We start from the raw sequence: 27,929 nt of genomic DNA, 5'->3' as shown, positions 1-27,929 counted from the left end.
GCCTGAGCTGGAGAGAATACAATCGGGGGATCCTGCTGCTGCTGCTGCTGCTGCTGCTGCTGTCAATGGGAGGATCAGGCAGGCTGGCGGGGACTGGAGCCGGGGCAGGTAGGTAACCATCAGCCCCCAGCTCAGCACCAGCTCAGCACCAGCCAGGGGGGGGGGGGACTCACTGAGGAGCCACAGGACTTTACTCCAAAACACAGGGAAGGCTGGAGAGAGGCACTTTAACCCCAGGAAGTTCTCAAACAAGGTAGACAGAGAGGATCAGGCAATGATAATTAATATTCAGGCCCCCAGGGGCCCCCAGAGATGCTCAGCCCTGCCACAGTTCATCTAGACCCCCCCTTGATGGAATCATCCCATTGCAACATTGTATCAATGAACATGTGCTGCACAAACCAGCTGTGGGGATGATAACATGGCTTTGTTTAAATACCTTGGGCTTCTGTCTTTCTTTCTTTCTTTCTTTCCTTCTTTCTTTCTTTCTTTCTTGTTGTTGTCCCCTGCACTTTCCAGGCAGGTCTCACTAGTCTCTTTTTTAATGATCCTCATGATGTGGGGATCAGGCATCGTTGAACTTATTGATCGCTGCATTCGGTTGGATTGCGTTCTATAACTTGTTACATTTGTATACAAAACACCAGCCTTGATCTGCATCAACTCCGTGGTAATTTCTTTAAAATCTTTTAATTCCAGCATTTTTAGCAGTTTTTTTTGGGTGCAGATCCATCCCTTTTAATCCAATTATTTCTGTCTGGGGGTGATAATTGATTGGTGTTTTGCTGCACTAGTAGACACACCTTTTTTTTTTTAAGTCTTTCTTGGATTTTTGTTTCCCATCCATCACTGACTCCCCAAAAATGAGATCTAAATATAATTTTGCCTTAAAAAGCCAAGCATTGGTGCATCAGAAGAGCAAGCAGTGTGTGGCACCCCGAGGAATCAGCCATTGCTTTGTTCTATTGTTGATGGTTTTGGTTCATCAGACTTGGATATTCAGCAAAGATTTAAAAATGTTCTTTTTAGAAAAAAACCCTCCCACTTTTCTGGTAATAGTGAAACAAACAAAATGTTTCACATTTAATAAAAATCTATATTTCAAATGAAAAATATAACCCCCCCCCAAAAAAAATAATTTACTTTCTCCAACTAAATAACTTATTTTATTGTTGCCTGTGTTTCTTTGTCCTTGTTCACTACTTATTGTGAAACTTAAATAATTTTTTTTTTTTAGAGGAATAGTGTTTTTTTTTTTATTTAAAAAATACACAAACAATTATTTCATGAATATAATCTGTTTGCAGCCATCTGTCTAGCACTGTTTTTAATTCCTGTTTGGGTGGTTTTGAAGTGATCTGTTCACCACTTTCACTTATGTGGTTGCCAAGCTGTGTTTTTTTTATGTTGTTTATTTTTTATTTTAGTGTATTTTTTTTTTTTTTTTGCGATCATACTTTTTTTTTTTTCTTTAATTTTTAATTTAAAAAACAATGCAATTTGTCTAAAAAAAAAAAATTACAGGTGGTGATTAATGCCAGTGGCAGTGTGCTTAGTTCTTAATACATTCTGGATGCATGTTTGTTGATTTTTTTTTTTTTATTATTTTTTTTTTTTAAGTGCGTGGCTGGGGTAATTCTCCGGATGCACCAGATCCGCAGGGGGTACTTTAGTGTCTGCGACAATGTGACAATTTTACACAGTAGAATTTTAATAATTCTTCCTGACAAAGACGCCATGTTAGACACATCATGCTTTCTTTTTCACTGCACTCTTTCTTTTGCATGAAAATATCTTGATATCATGTTTTACAGAAAAAAAAAACTCATTTTTTTTTCTTAACTTAAGCAATTTCTAATTAATTGTTTCAGATTTTGTTTTCATTTTTTTTTTATCACGTTAAAGAACAAAAAAACTGAGCTGCAAAAAGGAAGGAAAACATTTTTTTTGTGGTTTATTGTATATTATAACTGAACCTGCATTCTTTAACATTTTCCTTGCCAGCGTTATTCTTATCACTGCTGTCTGGGACTGAAATATTCAAAACATTTACTTTTAAAATAGAAATTGGACACATTGCTTAGGTGAGTAGGCAGAGAATTGTTTGCGAATTATTTAGTTAGAAATAAAAATTCCAAAGTTTGTATTTTTATTAATAATAATATTAAATATACAGTAGCAGATTACAAGGGATTTGCCAAACTGGCTATGCTTGTGTAAAGTTGCATCCAGGAAGGCAGAGGTTAAGTGCTACAAATGTGTCTTTTAGCGTTCATGGAAAAAGCATATTTGTGTGATTTATTTGATTATTTTTGAATTTTTTTTTAATATATTACTCTATAGAAGAAACATTTAATAAATTATTTTTTTTCTTTTAAAATATATATATTTTTTTTACCGTAAGCATTATGTGGCTGTCTTTATAGAACGTGCTGTAGGTTCTGTAAAGATAATTTCATCCGTGCTAAAGAAGTTCCTTTGAATAAAAAAACTTGTAAAAACAATACTATAGTTTACACAAGAGAAGGAAAATTGCCTGCTGTTACAAATATTTGGATTTTCTTTATTTTTCTGCTTGATTTTCTCGCTTGTGTCTGGCTACCTGTTGAAAACATCTGAAATATTTTGCCCGAAAAAATGTTTTTGCGGAGTTTCTGGCCACCGAAATTAAAAAAAAATTGCTTTAATTTAAAGAGCCAGCGAGAATAGAAGCGCTTGGCTATGTTTCGTCGGCTAGTGGCTTTTTAGGCCCTTAGGAAGGTAAATGCCCCCCCACTGCTGGTTCTTAATGCCCTTTTAAAGGCCTCCTTTATCTCAAAAGAAATTGTGCTAGATATTTATAAATTCACATGTAGTCCGCTTATGGCATTAAACTGTTCACTTTTTTATTCTTTTAGAGAACAGACCCTGGCAATTAAATCTCGGGGCTTAGCCTATAAAGCCGTTGGCTTCTAGAAGGTTCTCGGGGAGGGGTATGTAACAGGCTTCCCCGATCGGACGCAGCCTCCTATTTTGGGTTCCAATTTTTATTTCCTGATCTCCCAGTGCCCTGTATTTATTTTTTTTCTAATGCGCTCACTCCCATCACACTCAGCCATGATCCACGCTAAAGGACTTTGTATGAGCAGGACATCCCGGCTGAAATAATTTTTACAATTGATCATTTCACTCCACTTCCTACTCAACTGGGTCCTTTTGCTAGCATTGTTGTAGCTATTAATAAATATATATATATATATATATATATATATATATATATATATATATATATATATATATGTGTGTGTGTGTATGTATGTATGTATATATATGTATGTATGTTATAGGTGTCCATGATCAGGATGCGTGTGTGGTTTTGCATGGGCTTTTATTTGGTCATATCCTCAGATTTGGTTAGTTTGGAGATGTGACCTTCACAGGTGAATATATATCTGTATAATGATACCTTTTAAATGCAACCTGGTTATATATATATATATATATATATATATATATATATATATATATATATATATTTATTTATTTTCCCGCAAATATGGAATTTAAACATGCATGGGATAGGCATACGGCTCCTGAATCTAAGACGAGACCAACGACTGATACTAGGTGAGGGCCGAATGGGGCCGATCTGCCGGCAGGTTCTATGTTTCTATATTCTAAATAAAAAGGGAAAACCGGGTCACCCTAGGGTAGTAACTCTGACTATGCAAAAAGCCAGAAGCTCGTTTAATCGGCGTTTGCAATTTGTTTTAAGTCTCTGCGTCCTCCAAAGCGTTTGCAATCCTGTGTCGTGTAAGGAGGGTCTCCAGCTGAGAGCTGCCAGAAGACCCGTCCGCATGGAGACCACCCTGCTTATATCCGCGTGATTTAGGGTTCACTTCAATGAAATCCGTGTCATTGTGGGGCGATTTTCTCAAACAAAGGAAGGGATTTTGTTTTGAAAGCCTTTACGTTTAACAGACAAAGAGCCGTGTTGCTCACCCCCGTGGCTTTCAAGGGGTTAAAGCAGTAGCACACAATACATTTATTCAAAGTGGGCAGTAGGACCCCTTTCTCCCAAAAGCCAGATCTTTCCGACTTGGTGCTATTGAAAGAATTGGAGCAGTGGTGTCCGGTCCAGACCTGGAGGGCCAAGACTTAATATGTGATCAATAAATGGATAGGCATGCCTGGGGACGAGCTCTGGACACGCGTGTTCACACTGCCCCTGGGTTCATCTCCGTTGCTGGTGGACCCGTTCTGCCGCAGAAGACCTTTTGTGTGGTGTCTTCGCTGCGTCGCCTTCTTTAAGAAACTCTCTACAGGTCACATGAAGGATTTGTTAGCCAAATTCAAAATATCATTAAAAATAGTGTTGGCTGTTCTTTTAGTGTTCATCGCTAAGCAGTTTGGTAGACATTGTCCTGGTTTGTTTGTGCCCCTAGGACAATGCTGGAGAAGATGACCCATAAACGATATATGTTCAGAAATAGCTCTTTTTCACTTCGACGGAAAAGCCGTCCTTTGGAGTCGATTAAAAACGTTCTACGAAGGCTCCATTCACTCGGTTACTCGATCAGAACCTGCAGATTACTTAATCAGGTCGAACGTCCACGAGGACCTTCAGGGTTCAGCGGAATGCGCGTGAAACTCAATGGTTCCGAGTCTCTTCCAGGTTTATCTGGACCACCGAGTTCCATTTGGCCAGCAGAGCCTGCCCAACTTCCAGGAAAGAGCAGTGTTTGTTTGGCACCTTTACGTCTTGTGTTATGGACCCCAACGCCTTTTGGATTGTAAGCTTTTGTTCTAGCAGAATCCTCCTTAACTTTTGTATGGGTGATTCCAACCTGTTAACTAACGCGCTACTTATTACTGCTCTGTGGAATATGATGGCGCTATAATCAATAATATATATATTTTTACTGTCTGCATAAGTTATTTGATGCCCATGGCATGCGTTGAAGGAATGGTCGTAGTACGCGAGTTCCGCACGCTGGATACGGCCCTAGGCGTTCTCTCCGTCGTGCTTTTTTGTTTTGCTCCATTATTCAGAGTAACTGAAAGCTGTAAACGTTACGAGATCTTAAGACTTCCGGATGCACAGAAATACGCTGAGGAAAGGCTGACAGTTTGGAGAAGTTTCCTACCCCACCCTGGTTAAGGTCTGTGTAAGGAAGAGTGTGTGTGTGTGTGTGTGTGTATATGTGTGTGTGTATATGCGTGTGTGTGTATATATGTGCGTGCGTGCGTGTGTGTGTGTGTTTATTCCACTGTGTCTGTACATTTATTATAGTGTAAGATGCACAGACCTTTTTGTTCCGTCTTACATGGAAATAACGGTCCAGATTACTTGGCATTCCAGAGACCGTTTAATATACATTTAGTTTTAAATTGTATTATTTATAGCATATTTTGGTTCAAGCTATCTAGCTACGTATATATTTTGCAACTTTCTAAATGAGCTCACCCTGACACTCTTTACCTCTAACAAGGTCCTTTAAAAAATGTTGGCACCTGACCTCTGATTTAGAGCGGGCGTCCTGGGACCCCCGTGCGCTCGCAGTGAACTTTCGAGCACACACGTGTTGGCCCATGAGCGATGTTACTGGCCTCCATTTGTGTCCGGATCCATGGTTGTCTCTCCTGAATTAGAAACTGAATTGGTTTAAACACCAGAGACATCCTAGCACTTTTTTTACATGGCAGTCAGGATGCGCTTTGCAGGACTGTGGAAGGACCATCCTCCCGTACCTGCCTGTCTATACCTGCCTGTCTTCTCATTAGAAGCTGATGCCCATATAACCTTAATAAATCCTGATATTACAAAATAAAATGTTGCATATGACATCATACATTCCATCATTCTCCTTTTAATGATGTCATGTAGTGTTCCCAGCTGTTTGTGCGCAATACCCATCTTCGAAACCTTTAAAAGTGCATAAAAAAGTGTCTCTTCTGAGCCCTGCAAGTGGGACAGGTGACATCTAAACAATAGTTTATTCTCATTCCTATTACTAGAATGTACGAATACTACGCCACGCTAAAAGTTGTTGTTGTTTTTTGACTGGATCCTTTTATGATTCGCAGCGATTCCTACAGTTTTCAGGAGACAGGCTGCTTCTTTAGAAAGAAATAAAGCAAGTTGGCTTGTTGGATTTCTTTGTGATGTCCTTGAAAAGTCCTGGTGGGGAGTCTGGCGATTGTTTGGCTGCTGGTAACACCGGGAAACGAGCCAATGAATCGGCTACTCCGCCAAGCCGTCGGGAGGTAGATACAATGGGTGAGGACAGATGGTGGATTATTAGTGTCCTACAGATAATACGCTTCTTCCTCGCTCCTCTTTAGTTACTAAATGAAAAGTCCGTTTTGGTTGTGTGGTATTGATTTTATGGATAAATGTATATTAAGGGATTTTACTGGACAATCGACTGATGTATAGAAGAAGTGGCCCCTGCGGAGAACGGTGGAAAACCAATTCTCTGTCCTTGTTACAGACGGTTCCTACAACCCCGTTCTTGGGGCTGCTAGCATCTGACCGGGTCGGGACAGTACAGCCTGCTTTATGGCCCCCCCAAAGAGCCACTTTACAAAGCCCACCATCAGAGCGCCGGGCCATGTCGGAGCGGTCATGGAGGTCTTGTGCTGTGGCATCAATTTATAGCTCCTTGGACTGGTCAGGAGACTTTGGACCTGGACCATTTTGTTACGCTAGGCTGCCTATCCTATTGGCTTGTGTTGCGTCATCCTGGTCAAGATGGCACCTACATCCTATTGGCTATTTAAGAACTACTCCGGTGTCTTCCTGGATCGAGAAGATCCCCCTCGATCCCGCATTACGGGTGGAGATACCCGGTTTCTTACTTTTCAATAAACCTTTTATGTTGCTGGGAACATGCGGCTGCCTCTATTGCCAAGAGATGGTAGAGGAGAAGGTGAAATAACTTGGCTTTACCACCAAACGAATGGCTTCCATTTCTGGTAGAAGGAAGAACAAGTGTGTGTGTGTGTATATAAATAATATTATTATATATAATACATGGGTGTTTATTGTATGTTTGGTTTTAGGCAACAAGTGATCAGGGGCACGCCATCAGAGGGCTCAAGATGAATCAGGTGAGTTTTAATAACCGGGATGGTTTTTATTTTTTTGGAGGGGGGTAATTACCGTATTTGCTCGATTATAAGACGACCCTGATTATAAGACGACCCCCCAAAATCTGAATATTAACTTAGGAAAAAAAGAAAAAGCCTGAATATAAGACGACCCTAAAGGAAAAAAGTTTTACCAGTAAATGTTAATTCATGTAAACTATTTTTTTTAATAAAAGCTATGATTGAGAAAAATATTTTTTTTTTGTTTTTATTTCTTTTATATTTTCTATTGTATTTTCCAACCTGTCCCCCAGTTACGCACATCTGCCCCCAGGCTTGCCACACCAATATGGCACTGTGGCCCATGATATGCCTTTTAACCCTCTATATGCCACTGTGCCCCATGGTATGCCTTTTGACCCCCTATGTGCCACTCTGCCTCCAGAAATGCCTTATACCCCTATATCCCATTCTGGCATTTAGGGGGTTAAAATGCATATTATGGGGCAGAGTGGCATATAGGGAGGTATAAGGCATTTCAGGAGGCAGAGTGCACTATTAAATGCCCCCTTAACGCCACTCTGCCTCCTGAAATGCCTTATACCTCCCTATATGCCACTCTGCCCCATAATATGCCTTTTAACCCCCTAAGTGCCAGAGTGGCATATAGGGGTGTAAGGCATTCCAGAAATGCCCTACACACACACACACACACACACACACACACACACACACACACACACACACACACACACACACACACACACACACACACACACTTACTTACTTACTTACTTACTTACCGGTGCTTCCAATTTCCTGCTGTATTGCCGGGGCAGCGGGTTGACGTCTCATTCCGCGGCAGCCGGAAGGAGGTGGAGTTGGCAGCGGGGGTTTGTATGCGTCCGTCGCAAATACCTTCCCCGGCTGTCAGAGATCAGGAACTCTGGAACTCTGATCTCTGACAGTCGGGGAAGGTATTTGCGACGGACGCATACAAACCCCCGCTGCCAACTTCACCTCCGGAAGCACCGGTAAGTGTGTGGGGAGGGGGGAGGGGGGCGACGACAGGAGGATCCAGGTCCCCTGCAGCGGTGCGGGGGATCTGGATCTTAGTCTCCTAATCAGACCTCTATTTGAGGTCTGATTAGAAGACGACCCCGATTATAAGACGAGGGGTATTTTTCAGAGCATTTGCTCTGAAAAAAACCTCGTCTTATAATCGAGCAAATACGGTATTAAGCAAGTAGGGGGAAAATGGCTCTTTAAAATATGTCAACATGCCATAAATATGATCAGTGCTATGGTTTAATTTCTTAAAGCAGCAGTTCCACTTTGGACTAATCATTAAGTGCACTCTCTAGTATGCTTAGTATATAAACCTGAAAATGTAAATACATAGAAACAACACTTAAGGTTTAATTTTTATGCCAAGTGACAATTCTTTCCAGCGGAAAAAATTATGATCGAGGCTAAATACATGATTAAAGAATAATTTGGGCATTCAGCAGTACTGGTAATGTTTTATTCTAATGCTGTATTTTATTACAAAAGTGTTAGATTTAGCAGAGTAAATGGAACTGCACCTTTAAAATTAGATACGTGCTTTTTTTTGTTTTATCCTGTGGTTTAGGGTTTAGTTTCCCTTTTTTATTTGGCTAAAATAGAGAGGAGCTGAAGAAATCCTAGGGGTCATTTTAATTTATGTGGCTTCCACAGACAAGAGGAGAAGTTTAATAATAACTTTGGTGTTTTTCTTTAACGCGTAGGATGCGGTGCGGCTTCCAGGGGCAGCGGAGACCTTGGCCGAAGTGCCTGAACATATACTTAGGGGGATTCCTGAAGAAGTAATGCTTTCGCCTTCTAACGTTGATAAGACGCGGCTTGGTAAGCAATTCAATTATAAAAGTATCAACAAAGCTATTTGTCGACGCTACTTTCTGTGTCAATGTTAGAGATCTGATCTCAAATGACATCATCAGCTGACATCATACTGCCTTCTGGATGTTATGGTTTATGACCTTTTTCAAAAGTTTCTCTCCACATAAACATCGCTATATAATATATACTATAAAATAAAGTATACTGTATCTGTACGGCGGGACAGGTCTGCTTTGCTATTCACTGAAGTCACGGGAAGCAGAATGACTGCTTCTTTAAGAAAATCCCTCTCTGACGCATGCCTCATAATTGTAGGTTTAGTAGAATTAGTGTAATTAGTGCTTAGACAGGGATATCCTTAAACATCGGCTTGAAAGGCAACATCAGGACACGGCTGGAAAAAAAAAACAGATTTGTACCATTTATTATTGTTTTGCAGAAACATGGTGCCACTACCACTCAAATGTTTGGCATCGCTTGTTTCTGTAAGAAAAGCACACTTTGTCCATTAAAATAACATGAAATTAATCAGAAATCCAGCGCAAAGGCCCTTTATCACTCCCATCACTCCTGTGTTCCACTGATCCTTTACCACTCCCATCACTCCTGTGTTCCACTGATCCTTTACCACTCCCATCACTCCTGTGTTCCACTGATCCTTTACCACTCCCATCACTCCTGTGTTCCAGTGGCCCTTTATCACTCCCATCACTCCTGTGTTCCAGTGGCCCTTTACCACTCCCATCACTCCTGTGTTCCAGTGGCCCTTTATCACTCCCATCACTCCCATCACTCCTGTGTCCCAATGGGCCTTTATCCCTCCCATCACTCCTGTGTTCCAATGGCCCTTTATCACTCCCATCACTCCTGGGTTCCAATGGCCCTTTATCACTCCCATCACTCCTGTGTTCCAGTGGCCCTTTATCACTCCCATCACTCCTGTGTTCCAAGGGCCCTTTATCACTCCCATCACTCCTGTGTTCCAATGGCCCTTTATCACTCCCATCACTCCTGTGTTCCAATGGCCCTTTATCACTCCCATCACTCCTGTGTCCCAATGGCTCGTTGTGTTCGCTGATGCAAGTTTAAGTTTAAAAGGCTAACTGATGGTTAGAAAACCCTTTTGCAATTATGTTACAGCCAGAAATGTCCTTGTTTCCCATTAAAACCAAGAATAAATCGCTGGAGGCTCAGAGTATTGTAGCAGCATACACGGTCCTTGATGTTTATTAGTGAAGGGTTCATTTCTGTTTGCACGGTGACCTCTGTCATCTAGGTATTTGTCCCGCTGGCGTTTCTTCATACGTGTTTTATTTTTATTATTATTTTTTTTTTTTTTTTTTTTTTTTTTTTTTTTTACTTCTACTCCCGCTGGTAAAGCCGTTCTGGAGATGATTCTCCTGCTTTTTCTGTTGAGTGGTTCACCCGCTGTAGAATTGATGCTGTGCCTTCCGGAGGGCCGAGATAGTTAGGTGTTTAAAAAGGGAGATTTAAATCCGCATCTCTTGGTTTTGATCACGGCAAACCGTAGCCTTTGATTCTCCCGTGCCGAGGCAAGATCTATTTTGGATTCCCAGGTGGCTTCCCTGGAGGTTGAAGCGATGCCCGGTTTCTCTTTATTCAGTGACCGCATTTTACTGTTTCCATGGCTGATAATATATGTTACAGATTTATTATTTTTATTATTTATTTATTTATTTATTTCTTTTTTTAAACTTATTTTATATACTTTGATATTTTTTTGTACCCGGCAGAGAATGATACACTGGCTTTCTTTCTGGGCTTATACATTTAATACTCGTGAATATGAAACCTTAAATATTTTGGGTTAAAGAACCAATAAATCTAAATATACCAATTTTTTTCGACAGTCTCGGGTTGTTTTTCTGATTATATCTGTCCATGTTCCTAGGGCTCAGGGCTTTGGTCGGACTAGGCTGGAATACGTCGCTGGTTGGTCACAGGACTTTATAAAGACTCTTTACGTGACTTTGTTCATATGAATTGGTGTCTTCCTATATGTCCCTTTAATATAATGTATCCATTAAATATTAGAAACTCCAATCACTTCTGTCCAAAAAGAAAACTGAACGTCTAAAATTCTTCTGAAATATCCAATTTGGTTAATTCACTTTTTAGGTGTATATTAATCTGTAAGTAATTGGACATCTTTTATCTGTAATATTTATTTAATTGGTGATTAGAAGCGTAATATACTTACATCAGATATAAAAAGCACTGAATTATCTATCGTCTGTAGGTATCTGGACAAGAAAGCCGGTTCCAAAAGGAAAGAAGTTTGGCCCGTTTGTTGGTGAAAAGAAGAAACGGTCCCAAGTAAAGAATAACGTGTACATGTGGGAGGTGAGGCTCATGACCCCTGTTGGGACCTTCGGTTTGGCTTATTGCTGGTCTGATCTGGCTAATGCATCTACCTGCTACCTAATCGAGCGGACTTCTTGTTTGTTGTTACCGAGATGCACCGGGAAAACTGCATTCCGTTACCAATGACCAAAATGGATGTGGAATACAGGCGTGCGACATTTCAAAGTCCATAAAAACTCCTCCGAGGCAGGCAAAGCGTTCACCGCTATCATTCATTGGTTATGAGAAAAATGTATATAGTTGTAAAAATAGATTCTTTAGAAACATAGAATCTGCCGGCAGATCGGCCCCCCGTCTAGTCGCTCGTTTCTCCTGCTGTAAAGACTCAAACCTTGATCAGTCGTTGGTCTCGTCTCGATTCAGGAGCCGTATGTCTATCCCGCGCATGTTTAATCCCCTCGCTGTATGAGCCTCTGGTGGGAGGCTGCTCCCTTTGTCTACCCGTCCAGTTTAAGTTGATACTTTTTTATTGGGCCAATATAGAAAAAGGTGTAAAGTTACATAAGGTTTTAGGACTCATCTTCAGAGGACTCTTCTTTTCTTCTGTGTTGGTCTAATAAAAAAATAAATAAAAGGTATTCCTCTATTCCTGGCCCCTGTGCCCCAGTTCGGCTTTCCCACGCGTAACCGTTGGCGTTCACCATCGTGCATTCATTGCTTTGCTTAAATGATCATTTCTGTCTCCGCGTTTTCAGGTCTATTACCCAAACCTGGGGTGGATGTGTATCGACGCTACGGATCCCCAGGAAGGCAACTGGTTGCGCTACGTGAACTGGGCGCGCTCTGTAAAGGAACAGAACCTTTGCCCTCTAGAGATCAACAGGGCAATTTACTACAAAACCCTAAAGGTACAAAAAATGGTTTAAAGCTTCTTATGATGGAACCGTACAGCACATAGGATGCCCGTGAGCATGCGCAGAACCCTAAGTTCGCTTCTCAAGGTCTAAGACTAAACGGAGTCTAGTCTTACATCCTATGGGTTCTTCACCTGAATTCAGGGGACCCAAGGGCCTTAGATAAGGAGTGAATGGGTAATAATCACTGACTGCTCGAGGTGTGGAGGGCTTTGCTACACCATAATATTTAAGATCTTATTACATTTAACTCATATTTACAATTACTGATACTCTTAAAAACACTATCTAATATGTTTCTATAGTTAACCGTTTGCGGTACATGGTGTCCATGTAGAAAGACGCTTGAGAAACACGCGTTAAGGCTTCTTAAATCTCAAATTCTGGCCCCGAACCAAACCAGGGAAAACATTATGGAGTCAAACCAAAGATTGATCCCGTTACCCCCAGGGAAACTCCTCGGAGATATAGACACATTGAAACACACAAAAGACACCAAGCCGGGTTAATACAGAAGTCTGGTTGACCTATTAAGTTCTCGAATCCATTATGGGGTAGTTGGGGAGGTTCAAAGGTTTCTGAGCTCAAAGGCCTTTCCTCCTCGTCATCATCATGAAAAATACACAGCGTAGATTTACCGGGATGGAAATAAACCCAGCCGTAGATCCCTGCACGGGAAGGGTTCGTGGATTTTCTGCTGCTACCCTTTTGAACCCTCATCCCAATAGAGCAGAGGCATCCAACGTGCGGCCCTCCAGCTTCTGCAGGACTACATGTCCCATAATGCTCTTTCAGCTAAGGGGCTGGCTGAGGAGTATGGGAGATGTAGTCCTGCAGCAGCTGGAGGGCCGCAGGTTGGACGCTCCTGTAATAGAACGTCACCACAGACAGCCCGTTTCTCCTGCTGTAAAGACTCAAACCTTAATCAGTCGTTGGTCTCGTCTTAGATTCAGGAGCCGTATGTCTATCCCATGCATGTTTAAATCCCCTCGCTGTATTACCCTCTACCACTTCTGCTGGGAAGCTGTTCCACTATTCAACCACACTCTTAAGGGCCATACATTTTAAAGCCACATAACACCATGAGTGGGACATTAGTGTCATGCCAAATTATTGGACATATAATCGACTCTTCTTCCCGATCATAAGTTGTAAGGTGGATGTTGTGGGAGATTATTTGTCTCCAAATGGTAATAATACGTCGCTAACGTACAGAATGCTGTAAACGTTTACTATTAAATGACTTTTGATTGGCTCTCCCTGCAACTCTTGCTGGGCAAAGAAATGTTTGACCTAAGGGAGCCGTCCAAAAAAAGACCCAAACGCATCATACCTATTAATATATATATATATATTTTTTAAAGTTACTTTTCTATATTTTGAAACGCTTGTCAAAAGGAAAATTCTGTGGATGATAACAAAAAAGGGACTTTTCATCGTAGCTGAAATGAATCTGTAGAAATATGTTAGGGTGCGTGTGTGCGTGAGTGTGCGTGCTCAGGATTATATACTGTCAGAACATAACGGACATCAAGAAGTTCTGGATAATGGATGATTTTGATGTGGGAATAATCCTGAATCATTGGGGGGGGCTATGATTAAAGATCGATTCTGGCGCAAGCAGCGCGATTACCATACGAGGCAAAGGAACGCCTCCGCTCTCCGCTATTACCGCTTTTCCCAAGAACCGGCCTTTTGGAGCTGGGGTGGTAGGGCATGTGACTGTTAAAAGGGGTAAAAGTAGGTGAGTGGGGGCTTAAATCACTTCCCCGCCTGGTGAATGAAGGGCTGTTCCACCATCTTATTGGCTGCCAATGGCCATAGCAGATCAATGTAGTCCATGGTGGGGCCACAAAGTCCCGCTGATCGAGATGCAAATATTAATATTTAAAGTAAAATGCGGCCTTTTTGTAAATGTTTTATCGAATTCCATTGTCTGCATTGCATTCTGGAGCATCGTTGGTCCTTCTTTTCAACACGGGCGAAACGCTTCATAAACAGAGCGATCTGATGAGGGCCATGTGCATTCTGACCGCATATCCTAGAAGAACTAACCAAAAATAATTATGCAAAGGCCCCGTTTATTCCCAGCATGCAGTTTGTCTGGAAAGAGTTAGAGGTTTACCCCAAGTGTCGCTCGCGTGTGAATGAGTTTGATGAAGGCTGTTTCGGAAGAGACGTTGGCCAACACAGATTGCGGCGCTCTAGCGGGTCGGTGGCTACGCGCGCAAGGTTCCAATCTTCAATTCTTTTACAAATGTGGAAATGTAGGAATGCTGGTGCTTCCCAAACCGCTCTAGAATCGGGCTGATTATCTCATAAATCACAAATTAAAAATTTTTTTTGAATCCCACACACACGCTCATTCTAACACTGTACATTGAAACCCTGCAGTCTAGCACTGTACAATCGCACATACAATCATTATAGCACAGTACACACACCCATACACAGTTTAACTAGTACACTGTAACCCCCTACACATTTATTCTCCTCGTTGTAACCAGGCGTAGTCGTGGAGATGGTTCATGGCAGACATCTTCATGGTTGCAGGACTCGGAAAATTACTAATTTGAAAAAAAATATAAAACAATACTACATAGAGCCCCCGGGTTAAATGTGTTACAGAGAATCTATTCCCTCTAGGCACAAAATAGCAATAGTATTGGATAGACAGATTACACATATAATTCCTGACCATACACACATACACACGCACATACACACGCACACTCTCCCCTTTCTCTTTAACTGTCCTATTTTTTTTCTCGTTTCTCCTCCGATTTATCTCTTATTTCTCGTTATCTCTCCCCTTTCTCTTTATCGGTCCTGTTTTTTTCATTCTATTTTTTCTCCTTGTCTCTCCTATCCGTCTCTCCCTCTCTCTTCTTTCTCTTTATCTCTCCCCTTTCTCCCTATCTCTCCCCTTCTTCCTCTCCTTTTCTGTCTCCTTGATTCCCTCCGTGGTAGGGAGCTCCAGGTCCGTTTTCAGGGCTCCCTCGCTGAGCTCCAGGTTATGACATCATACCCCGGCCCTCGGCATCATACCCCGGCACGCGGGCCGAAGGGAGAGCCGCAGCAGAGGCCTCTGTATGAACAGACCTCGCGCCCCCTTCGTTTTGATCTGGTGCGGTCGCTGGGACCCGAAGGAGCGCGCTACTAAGTTACTTCCAAGATTTAAAAAAATGCAAGGAATTTCTACACAAAAGGTTACATTTTAACCAAAAACCTCCTGCTGCGAGCACGGTGCAGAAGTTTGACTCCGCATACATTTTGTTTTGTAATACGCAGACGTGACCGAAATCCACCCAGATTGGTGTCGTTTATTTGGATCACGCGCATTCTATTCGGCGTTCTGTAACATTTGTAGCAAGAAGCGGTCGTATGGCAGCCATACGTTGGGTTTGTTGCTCCCAAAGTCCTGGTTTTATTTTTTTCCCTTTTTAATGCTTAACGGCACAAAACGTTCGGTTAATCTTTTGCAGCGAATGTTTTGGCACCGGGGGCCAAAGTACAGTTTTATTTTTCTATTGAAAATGCTATATTTTAACTGCCCCGGGGTAAAAGATTTGTCCCGAATACCTCATCCATTATCCAGAACAGAGCGAGTGTGCGTGTTAATAGTACACGCTCCTGCCGCTTCTGTAACGTGGATCGGGACGGCGCTTCCTCCGGATCGCCCGCGACGACCGCGTTTAAGATGCCAATCACATTTCTCCGCCGCCAAGGGTCATTACTTCAAGGTCGTTTTTTAGGTCTTGTGTTAGAAGGAAGCATCCTGGGGATACGTACCCTCTATTATGAGAACTGCCCCAGAATGCGGTCCGTATTATGGCCCAAGTGGACACGGCGGGGTCTGGATCAGTGTGATGGGAGTTGTCGTGTACATACAGCGTGCCAGATACCGCTTATTTGCAGAGGATTCTTGGATTGGGTTGTAGGTTTTTATGCATCGTGTATAAAATGAAATAGAAATATTAAAACAAAATCCAAAAACTGAGTATGGTACATAAATAAAACAGCCTCCCATCAGAAGTGGTAGAGGGTAATACAGTGTGGGAATTTAAACATGCATGGGATAGACATACGGCTCCTGAATCTAAGACGAGACCAGCGACTGATTAAGACCCGAGTCTAGCGGTCAGACTAGATGGGGCCGAATGGGGCCGATCTGCTGGCAGATTCTGTTTGTGTGAAACGTTAGGATCTGGACGCCGATGCAGCATCGATGAGTTTTAATGCGATGATTAGCAGACGGGGCTGATCTGGAGCCATAAAAATGCCCCCCTGTTGGCTATCTGCCCCCCAGCCTTTTAGAAGCAGAATTTTCCAGCAGATCGGCCCCATTCGGCCCACCCTCTCATCAGCCTCTTTTCCTTGCTGTAAAGACTCAAATCAGTCGTTGGTCTCGTCTTAGATTTAGACCCATGCATGTTTAAATCCCTTCACTGGATTGCCCTCTAGCACTCCGGCCGGGTGGCTGTTCCACTCATCCACCACCCTCTCAGTAAAGTAAAAGTACATTCCACCTAAGCCATCTCTCCTCCTTTAGAACAAACTTCCCTCCTATACTTTGTGAAATCCTCTTTAATAATGCAGTCCTCCCTCCAGCAGAGGGGATTGTACTAAACCCTCCTTGCCTATTCAGCCTCTCTCCCCCCCTCCCTCCATCCTCCGGCATTTTGCCTGCAGTCTGCTCTTCCTGTTTGGTCAGTTAGGAAATATGTCGCTAGCGCCGAGTACAGCTGTTTATAATCCCCATTGCTAGCTCCACGCCCTCTGGCCCCGAGCCTGCCTCAGCCCTCTCTCTGCTCTCCCCACTCTCTCCCTTTTTTTTTTTTTTGCAATCCACTAACAACCTCCCCTCTGATTGGTGTTATATTTGTGTCTCTAATTCTTCCAGCCAATTGAGCCAGGAGAGGAGCTGTTAGTCTGGTACAATGGGGAAGACAACCCAGAGATAGCAGCTGCTATTGAAGAGGAGAGAGCCGCCAGCCATCGCAATAAGAAGAGCTCGCCCAAAGGCAGAAGGGGTATGGAGATGGGGGCAGTTTCGGGGGGGTGGGGGGTATTGCACGGATCGAAGGGGGGAGGGAGGGGGCATTGGGTAATGTCTGCACTGGGCTGTGACCTTTCTCAGACTGCTGTCTGATCGGCTGACGACTACTCCTTAAGGCTGAATCATATGATGTGCTGGCTCTGCACTCCTCCTCCTCCTCCCTGCGAACAGGCAGCCCTCCGATCCCGTCCCCCCCCCTCTCCAACAATCCTCCTCAGATATATCATGAACCCGGAAACTGGAACTCCCTGAGACGGCAGAAACCTCGCGATCGGCTCTTCCTTCCTGCCCTCCCCGGGGCTCCCGGAGCGCGCCGGCTGTTTTAAGGTTCGGTAGAGCGCGGCTGTGGTACGAAGTGTCAGTTTCTGGACACGTAGCACGTCAGCAAAGTTCTGGACACGGGCCGGTCACGTGATCGCGGAGGGAGGGAGCGGGCGCCGGGGCATGCAAGGGGTTAAAGGACACGGGGAAGTGTCATATGGATGAGGATTAAGACAGCGCAGGGCCTACCGAGGGGGCAAAACCCTCAGCCCTGATTTACCCCATAGAGCTGACACCGGTATTTACCACTCTGCTTAACCCTTTGGTGTATTTCACCTGCGATCTAGTAACTGTATATGTCTGTGTGTGTATATGTATGCCTCTGAATATCCGTGTTACACGCATGCAGCCGTGTGTGACCTGGTGTTAAACCAGGAAATGTGTGGGTTTTTTTTATACCGCTTTATGATGCAATTCCGAGCACTTCGGTTGCCCAATTCTTTGTTTTTAATCTTAAGCAGAAACCTTATTACCCCCCCCCAGCAGACACCTAATTTATCTGTCGGCCCCGTTCGGCCCGTTTTTCCTGCTGTAAAGACTCCAACCTTAATCGCTCGTTGGTCTCGTCTTCAGGAGCCGTATGTCTACCCCACGCGTGTTTAAATCCCCTCTCCCACGTATGCCGAGAGGCTGTTCCATTAATCAAGCGACCGCCTAGGTAAAAGTAAAATAAACTGGCTTGGTGTCGGAGAAATACCTTGTGTTATGTAACACTGTTTTCGGGGACGGAGATGCATTGCATCGCTCGTCTCTCAGGCTCCTGGTACTAAAGGGGTTAAGTTTTTCTATTTCGTTGGTTTTATTGAATTGACTTGATTCCGTAGACGGTAGTTGTGACTCACGGCTGGCGCGAATCGACTAAGCGCAGCGAGCGTTCCTTCTCGTAACCCGAACTCTTAACCGAATGCAAATGTGTTTTCTGGGGGGAAGCCGGGAGGTGCGCTCGGTGACCTCTCGTCCGATTAACCTCTTTAGCTTTAGAACCCCGGGAAACCCGCAGCCTTCTGGCCGTTTGGGATACCCTTGGATTCCGATGCTCGTGACCTTGTGTCATCTCCCTACGTTGTGTAATAGAAAAAACCCCCCATTATGCTCTGTAGATGAGAAAAGCCTCTTTGTGTCGGGGTTGAGAACATCTAAGATTACAGAACAACTATTTAGTAAGTGTTGCAAAAACTGTTGCTTGAATTCTTTGTGTACTGTGTTACTTTACTGAGAGGGTGGTAGATAAATGGAATGGCCTTCCCTTGGAAGTGGTAGAGGGTAATACACTGAGGGTATTAAACATGCATGGGGTAGACATACGGCTCCTGAATCTAAGACGAGACCAACGACTGATTAAGGTTTGAGTCTTTACAGCAGGAGAAACGGGCAGACTAGACGGGGGCCGAGTGGGCCGATCTGCCCTAAATTCTATGTTTCTCAGTAGAATGTTGTTGTTATTATTCTTAGTTTTGTTGGCGTTTACGGATCTGGTAGGATCAGGACGCTGGAAAGTAGTTCTTTAGACTTTTTGTTATTTAGAACTTTCTGAAGACCTTGGAGTCCCAGAATCCCGATGATGTCTCTCGGTGGGTTTTGAGTCTAGTGGGTTGCGAGATGTCCTCCACGCTCGTGGTCATCCCTCTGTCGCCGTTACCTGCAGATCCAGGGCGACATTGGATGGCTGGTCTTCTGTCTTAGAGAAGCTGTTGGTCTGTTGACCACCAGTGGTTTCCAGGACACTTCAAGATGGTCTTCAAGATGGGAAAAGCCTTGTGGAAGATACTCATCATCAAAGACCATCAAGGTTTTTAATACGCATCAAGCCCTAAGAAGTGCTTCTCGTTGGTGGCACGTACGTGTGGTTGCATTGGGGGGGCACGTTTGCGCACTCCTGGTCGTTCTCCCCCAACTGTCTGGTTTGAGGGTAGGACCCTGCTATGATCTGCCCTTCTTCTAGCCCACTGGACAGGGTGATATACAAGCAGGGGGCTGATGCCAAGGCATTAGTTCTCCACTTCATGGAACTCCAACTTGAGTTTCCAGCGGCCACCATACTTGTGGACTCATTCCTAAATTTAAATGCTTTTTTGGACCAAGTGTATAAACGCAGTGAGAGGGCATGTGAGGTTTATCAAGCTGGCTCAGGTGAGAGTTGTTTGAAGAAACCTTTAGTTTAAACCTTTTTTTGGTTTTCTTATTCCTTTTATGATCCGCAGCGGCGCTATAAGTATAAAACACTTCAGAGGAGCCCGTAAGTAATAACGAGTCCGTGTAATCCGGTCGCACCGGGATTGGAGGTGTTTGAAGATAATTCTTTTGTTCTCTCCAGAATTTTGTCTCTTCTGTCAAACTGAAGCCATCAAAATTCTGAAGACCTTCCGGCTCAGGAGTGTATTTTTGTTTTTGAAGAGGCGTCTGCTTTGTGTGAAGTAAACTTGTTAGAAGTGGGTGGGTTTCACTTCAATAATATTTGAAAAAATATCAATATTAATCACAATTGTAAAAATATCAAGTTTTGCTTTAAAGGGACCCTCCAGCCATCCAATCATTTGAATGCATACAATAGGCGAGAGGTCCCTTTAGGCTCTCCGGGGGGTCTCACCACCACTTCCAGGGCTCCTTCTTCTTCTCTATGCTGAAGAGATCTCTCAATGGCTTTGGCTGTACGTTTGTTTCATGCTGCAGAATAAATTGGGGGCCGATCAGGTGCCTCCGCGGTGAAGTTGCATGATGGATAAGTATCTGCCTGTACTTCTCAACGTTTGTCAGCGCGTCTCTGTAAAGGAGAAATGTATTTTGGCCGGCTGCGGAGATATAAATTGCAAACCCTCTTAGATCTGGTAATTTTGTATCATGAATATTGTGTAATAACATATATTACAATGGTAAGCGTGTGTGTGTGTGTGTGCCCAAAAGGGGCATTTACAACTTCAATTAAATTATACATGGCACGTGATAGGCTCGGCCTATACTCTGGGGGGCAATTGATCCCCATCGATGATTGGCTGATTCAGCAGCCCTTTCTATTAGTGTCCTGGTTAAAGGCGCCGTTATATTATCAGATAGTATTCAATGTTGCTTTTTTTTTATTTTTTTAAATAAAACAATATATAAATTATAAATAATAATAATATATAAAATAACGTTCTGTAGAATCTTATCCCCAAGGGACAGCGATGTCTCGAGATGGTTTCTGGAGCGCAGAGCTCACCTGTCTGATCCTTGAGCCTTTAAATTCAGACAGACACTTCTTTAAAGTCCCAAAAGTGCCATAATCTGCCTTAATCTCAGGTGGATTTTGTTGTTTTTTTTGTATGAAAGAAGGCTGAGCAGCGCAGCGTTTTATTACGTTCGTCTTTGCTGTTGGAGCCTTTAAACTTTTATCTTTTTGATACATCGAGGCAAATAACATTCGTCTACATTCTAAGATCTCTGAAGTCTAATTACAAGCTTCTCATGAAGATGAAGATGTTCTGTCGTTAAACCTTTTCGTTACTGCGGAAGAGTCCGTCGTTTTCCCAAGATCGGGGCTCGTAAACGGGTCGTCGGATGCAGGTCGCTGTAATTATTAATGCCGAGCGATGACGTCGCCTGTCTTTGAGTCTCGTCTTTGAGACCACCTCGGAGAGACGTGGGTTGGACGCAGCCTGAAGCAAAGGCATTTTCTGAGACGGAGCCTCGGCTGCGTTTAGTTGATGCGGAGGCTGCCGGCAGCCTGTTGCCAAGGAAACCTGAATTGCGAATACTTTTGATGTATGACTTGAAACGGTTGCTCTGATGTTACTGTAACTTCACGCGTAGCTCCAGACAGATGGCTTCGGTGCAAAGCGCGAATTAGCCGTTACGGAAAATCTTTGTGACGGCTGCGTAACCCGACGGGTCTTCTCGCCGGACAGACTTCGGCAGGGATCAATTATAAACCCTGCAGTCTCGGGACATGCAAAGGCGTCCTTGAGGAGCGCGCATGCACACCAAAGTCAGCCATACTGCCTGAAGAAGGCAATCCGGTACTACTGAAAACTGGCGCTAAGACCGGTCCACGCGTCGAGGCCCTCTTTGTTTAACGACGTGCCTGTAAATTGGCCGATCCACCTGGAGGCTGCCGTTTGGGGCAGAACTTCCCATTCCTAATGAAAAGCCCCCGGTGGACATATAATAATGTCTTTAATATGCCGTAATAGTCTACTGTGTAACCCGGAATAAGATGTGTTGTCTTAGTAGAGTGTCCAAACAGGCTAATATTAAACTAATAATGAAAAGCCCTCTATGGGAAGACGATTCCCCTTATAAAGAAGAGCCTTCTGCATGGCCGCCCCAGCTATGATAGTAGCGTAATAGTAGCGCCGCTGCCCTGGCGCAGAGGGATCGCTCAACGTCAACTATGTATTGATATGGAAGCATTTCAGATATTTGACACGCGATGAATGAGGCATTCCCGCAACCGATAACCCTCGCTTCCTTTCGACTTTATGTATTTAAAGTCAATGGTGTATATGTGTGTGCATGTATGTGTGTGTTATGTATATGTAGATTGTGACGCAGGAGAGTAAGAATGTCTGTATGGTTTATGGTATAAAGGCATTATTAGGACTTTAGCGGCTGCCGCAGGAGAGATCCATCTCTGATTAGTATGTAGTACTATATGGATATGTGGCCCCTTGGGGTTTACGGTAAATGCGTTCCTATAGGAATATATAGAAAATGCATGTTGAATGAGTGTTGGGGCGCTGCTGTTGGAAGTTCTATAGTAAACCTGTTAGTGTTACCGGAGAGTGGGTTGATTGTTGTCTGCTTTTTTTTCTCCTTCAGGTAGAAGAAAATCAATCAACAGTAAAAAGAAAACCGAACTCGGCAATCAAGAGAAAAAGACTCCTCCGGAAATCGGTGTCGGCGAAATGAAGGACTCTACAGACGGTAAGAGCTCCGTTACGGTCGTGTTTAGGACATAACATGGTATGAAGCGATATACGCTGTCTGTATGTTTAGCATAGTGGTCTTTCGGTATTATTTTTGGATCCAATGTCGGTCACTCGTTAAAATGAGAAATACTTATGTTTTCCTTAAATCTTATAAATCTACATAAGAATACATTGTGGGTTTTTGCTATATTGGAGCCAAAGTGTATGTCTTAAATGGGGTAGATGGGAAATAGGAGTTATGGGCTAGAATTTCCCCACCGGTTTCATGTTTATTATGTTTTCTTCACACAGCATAGGCAAATTACACACTTTTTTTCTTTTCTTTTTTTTTTCCACAGCCTCCAATGAAGAAGATACGAAGCCACTTGGTTCGCCAGTCCTGTCTCTCGAACAAACCGCGGTGATCCAAGAGATGGTGAATCAGAATGTCCTTCCGGAGCCCATTTCCATCGCTGCTCCAGAAGTACAGACATTACCGGAAAGTAAAAGTCCCGAACCTACCACGACGGAGCCCGACGCGCTAGACGAGCTGAATAAGGAGCTTTCGGACAGAGATTCTGTAACTATGGAAGATGACCAGTCGGAAGTGCTAGAAGATGTTAAAAGTACATCTGACGAGACTCCAGACAGCTCCCCCAAAAAGAAATTGTCTGCTAAACTTCCTAAACTCAAGGGCGAGGTGAACGGAGATTCGCAAGAAGGTTTCATGTTTCCGTGCCAACACTGTGAGAGGAAATTTACAACCAAACAAGGCTTAGAGCGTCACATGCATATCCATGTCTCCTCCATAAACCACGCGTTCAAATGCAGATACTGCGGGAAGGCGTTCGGCACTCAGATTAACCGCAGAAGGCACGAGCGGCGCCACGAGGCCGGCCCGAAAAGGAAGTCCATAATCCTTTCTTCAGGGGAATTTGGTGAAAGTCATAAACCTATTATCGATTCCCTGAAGGCACCAGAAGAAAGCAGTTGTAGACCTCATTATAAGCTGGCGGACTCCGACAGAGAAGCTTCACATTCTGGGCAGGGAGACGAAAATGGAGAATTGAGGGAGCTGCACCCGTGTAGATACTGCAAGAAAGTGTTTGGAACGCACACCAACATGCGTCGGCATCAACGCCGGGTCCACGAGCGCCACCTGCTTCCCAAAGGCGTGAGGAGAAAAGGCAACATGCTCGACGACCCTCAATTAAAATGCGAACAAAGTAAACCCGACGAAACCATTTACGTAGAAAATACAGAAATTGAGGAAGACGGCGAAGCGGAGGATATATATATTATGGATATTTCCAATAATATCACGGAAAACCTGGCCTACTACATCGACGGTAAGATACAGCCAACCAGCGCCAGCAGTTGTGATGTCGTGGAGGTAGAAACCAGCTCTACGGAGGTCCTGGGTCTTAACTGTCTCATCACTCCGATTAAGGTCGAGGTTTCTCAGAACTTCAGACCGTTACAGATCTCGTCGGATAATCCTCTCAGCGATTCGTCTTGCAGCGGGAAGATGGAACCGAAAAAGAGAAGAACGATTAGTCCACCTCTGCTATCGAAAATCAAAACCGAGGTGGAGGCCGAGCCCATAACGCCATCTTCCTCTTTAGGTATTCCTCTGAGCGTGTCTGTCGGTGACAGTATAGTTATTCAGAAGGAAAAAAACGTATTTTTATCCTCAAAACTTAAACAGCTCCTTCAAATGCAAGATAGTAACAAGTCTCCGGCCGGTCCCGCGTTGCTCTCGGAAGTTCCCAAAGTCAACCCTGCCGTGACCTCTCTGTCGGCCGGGACAAATAGGTTCAAAAGACGCACGGCCTCTCCTCCGACGTCTCCTCAACTCAGCCCAACCCCGAAAGACTTTGTTAAGCAGGCAGATGCGAAAACCACGTGGAACGATAGCGTTTGCTCAAAAATACCAAAGTTAGAAAGCCAGAGTAGTTCCCCTGTCTGGAGTCTGTCTGGTAGAGAAGAGCGAGAGGATGCCAGCCCAATGTGCTCGGAGGATGTAAAAACATCCAAGGATTGGACTTCAAATGTAGTCTTTGGGAATGTGTGCAGCCAGCAACCTCTGGATTTATCGAGTGGCGTAAAACAAAAATCTGAAGGCAGAGGCCGCTCACAGGTTCCCTGGGAATCCGTTCTGGATCTCAGTGTCACCAAGAAGCCGTTAAGTGACAGTGACGTGAAGGAGTACAAAGGGAATAACTTATGTGCTGGCACCAAAAAGAAAAAACCCACGACCTGTATGCTGAAGAAGGTCTTGTTGAACGAGTACGATGCCCCCGGGGTAACTGGGGACAGTGTCCCACCGACGGATACTCCTCTGGTCGTGTGTAAATTAGAGGAGAACAGAGTGGAAATTGGTGTTGGCTCCATAGATGTCTCTCTTGTTCCTGACAATGCTTCACCTGATCCCGATGACAGCGTCTCTGCACCGTTGTGTCGATCGCCGCCTGTTCTTACTCCATCAGCGGCGCATTCGCCAACTCATTGCCCTTCGTCTCTGCGTGATACATCATCATCATCATCACCACCACCACCTCTGCTCTCCAGTAACCTTCCATCACTCCCGGGTTCTTCATGCAGCGTGCCTCCCACTCCGTCGTGCCCGTCTCCGCTATCTGCAGGCACCCAGTCACCGCTTCCAATACTTTCACGTACTGTATCGCCTTCCCAGTCCCTTTCACCTCCGCCTTCTACAGCCGATCATTCGATATGTGCTTCTCCTGGACCTCCTACCCTGTCGTCGTCATCATCATCGTCGTCATCCTGTTCGTCTTCTTCGTCTTCCTCCTCGTGCTCCTCTCCTCCGCCTTTATCGGTGGTTTCATCTATCGTATCTCCCTCTGAATCTTCAGCTGTGGTGGTTAAGAAAGAGAAACCGGACGGAGAGGTGGCAACAAACGAATCGTTACACAAAAGGGTCAAGGATTCCTTTTCCGAAGGTTTCAGTAAGACCTTTGTGTGCAATGTTTGCGAGTCGCCGTTCCCATCCATTAAGGACCTCACCAAGCACATTATCGTACATGCCGAAGAATGGCCCTTCAAATGTGAATTTTGCGTGCAGCTTTTTAAAGAGGTGTCTACTCTTTCAGAGCATCGCTCTCTGCTTCACGGGGTTGGGAAGATATTTGTCTGTTCTCTTTGCAAGAAGGAATTTGCCTTTCTTTGTAACTTGCAACAACACCAACAGGATCTCCACCCGGATAAAGAGTACAGTCATCGTGAACTGGAGAGTGGGACTCTTCGACCTCAGAACTTTACAGATCCCGGTAAGGCCAGCTTGATTCATCATCCAGGGGCAGACGATGACCCCATGACTCCATCTCCAGAAGAAGATGGAGATTTGAACGATTCTTCAGAAGAACTTTACACAACAATAAAGATAATGGCGTCGGGGGAAAAGCAAAAAGATCCGGATGTCCGGATGGGCCTTAACCAGCACTATCCCAGCTTTAAACCACCGCCTTTCCAGTACCACAGCAAAAACCCCATGGGCATTGGGGCATGCGCAACCAATTTTACCACGCACAATATTCCGCAAACTTTTACTACCGCGATACGTTGCACTAAGTGCGGAAAAGGGGTCGACAACATGCCGGAGTTGCACAAACATATTTTGGTGTGCGCGTCCGCCAGCGATAAAAAGAGATACACTCCTAAAAAGAATCCGGTGCCCCTGAGGCAGATCGTGCAGCCCAAAAACGGGGTCGTGGTTCTGGAAGCCCCCGAAAAGACTTCCTTTCGTCATATGGGGCAGCCCAAAAAGCTTAACTTTACCCTCGAAATTAGCAGAATGTCTTCTAACAAACTCCGATTGAGTGCGCTGAAGAAGAAAAACCAACTGGTACACAAAGCAATCTTGCAGAAGAACAAGACGGCCAAACAGAAGTCGGATTTTAAGTCGGAGCTGCCGTCTGATCTTGATTCTCACGTCTGTCCGTACTGCAACCGGAAGTTCACGTATATTAGAAGTCTAAGTAAGCACGCGTCCTTCAGCTGTCCCAAGAAGCCCGCATCGCCGCCCTCCAGAAAACACACGGCCAAGTCATCGAAAAAGAACGTTCATAGTTTTCAGTCTTCTTCCAAGAAACGCAAGGTCAGTAGCACCAGGAGAACTGCTGACGCGGAGATAAAAATGCAAAGCACAGAGGCGCATTTAGGAAAGACGAGGGCGAGAAGTTTAGCGCCGGCGCCCATCCAGTTGACTCCATTACCGGTGAAGTCCAAGCAAAATGGGAAATACGTACCTCAGGTGAAATCCAAAAAGAACCTTCCCAGTATCAGGAACTCCAGCCCGGTGAGAACGGCCAAAGGTCACGCTGCCCCCGAAGGGAAAAAAACGAAAAAAATTACATTGAGCAGCCTGCCCCAATCTTTCGGAAAGTCGGCACGGAAACTACACGTCCGGGTGCAAAAAAGCAAGCTGCAAAACAAATCCTTGGCGAAAAAGAAAAAAATGGACAAGTTCAGGGGCAAATCCAGGGAGAGGGCTGGTGGCCCAATTACGAGAAGCTCTCAGCTAACCACGAGTACAGACAGCAAAAGGGATGATGCGCATGGAAAGCAGGAATCCAGGTAATTTTACCATCCGAAAAAAAAAAAAAAAAAAAAAAAATCTAATTATTAGAATGGACAAACTGTTATTGGAATCATCCTGAATTTTCGGTGAATGTTTTTATGTTGCCTTTATAAAAATAACCATAAAATACCCCTTAAAGTTCAGCTTTTCCACAGGTTTTTTTTTTATTTTTTTTTAAATGCGTATTTAAATTATATTACCAAATTTATGGCCTAAAGAGCCGTGTTCCCGTAAGAGGGAGTAAAAATAAGACTATTTAGAATTGCTTTATTACATGCGGGTACAGAAGGAAGAGAGGGCCCTGCTCTCGCGATCTTACAATCTCCATTTTTGGATTGGACAAATAATAATAATACAATAATAATACCGTTTTGGTGTAAAATGGACACTTTTTTTTTAAAAAAAATATTTTTATGTGTTTCCTCTTCTCAGGAGCCTGCTTTAATGCAAGACCTGTTTCTGACCGTCTGTGAACCACAGGCTAGCTGTTGCACGATGAATTTGTAAGCACTACAAGAACAAGAAAATGCAAACACAGCTGCAAATTTCGAGCCGCCAGTCCTTGCAGTGAAACGCGTAATTTTTTTTTTTTTTTTTTTTTTTTTTTTTTTATAATCCTTCTGGCATGCTGAAATAAAGGCTGTTCATTCCAAAACGGATTCTGAACATTCAACTAACAAATACTCATTTTAAGAGTAAATTTATCTTTTTAATGTGACTGTACTTGGAACAAAATGTATAATAATTAAGCAGGGATTGTGGATTATTTCCCTTGTACCATATAGAATTTTTTTTTTTTTTAATGTTGGCAATTCAGGGTTTGCAATTTTATTGCTGCATTTGACACATATTTTGGTCACGTACCAAATCAGTTA

At 43.8% G+C, this 27,929-nt stretch overlaps 1 protein-coding gene across 3 annotated transcripts; it reads left to right on the top strand.

Moving 5' to 3' along the window:
* Positions 1 to 60: 60 nt before the first annotated feature.
* Positions 61 to 27,650, top strand: PRDM2 (PR/SET domain 2). 3 transcript variants are annotated; one of them, XM_053451397.1, is made up of 9 exons: positions 61 to 108; positions 7,045 to 7,092; positions 8,841 to 8,958; positions 11,213 to 11,316; positions 12,033 to 12,185; positions 17,095 to 17,224; positions 22,366 to 22,470; positions 22,814 to 27,050; positions 27,487 to 27,650. In XM_053451397.1, the coding sequence occupies exons 2-9, from the start codon at positions 7,084 to 7,086 to the stop codon at positions 27,497 to 27,499; spliced, it is 4,869 nt and encodes a 1,622-aa protein (XP_053307372.1). In that variant the 5' UTR covers positions 61 to 108; positions 7,045 to 7,083; the 3' UTR covers positions 27,500 to 27,650. The 3 variants fall into 3 exon arrangements, with proteins under 3 accessions (XP_053307372.1, XP_053307374.1, XP_053307373.1); XM_053451399.1 differs by lacking the exons at positions 61 to 108; positions 7,045 to 7,092; positions 8,841 to 8,958; ... (1 more) ...; positions 12,033 to 12,185; positions 17,095 to 17,224 and adding an exon at positions 17,458 to 17,577; XM_053451398.1 differs by lacking the exons at positions 61 to 108; positions 7,045 to 7,092; positions 8,841 to 8,958; ... (1 more) ...; positions 12,033 to 12,185; positions 17,095 to 17,224 and adding an exon at positions 17,458 to 17,582 and having other exon boundaries at positions 22,370 to 22,470.
* The last annotated feature ends 279 nt before the right edge of the window (positions 27,651 to 27,929 follow it).

This window comes from Spea bombifrons, chromosome 12 (assembly GCF_027358695.1).
Source record: "Spea bombifrons isolate aSpeBom1 chromosome 12, aSpeBom1.2.pri, whole genome shotgun sequence".
In the NCBI taxonomy this organism is placed as follows: Eukaryota; Metazoa; Chordata; class Amphibia; order Anura; family Pelobatidae; genus Spea; species Spea bombifrons.
This window is presented reverse-complemented; position numbering and strand designations above follow the sequence as displayed.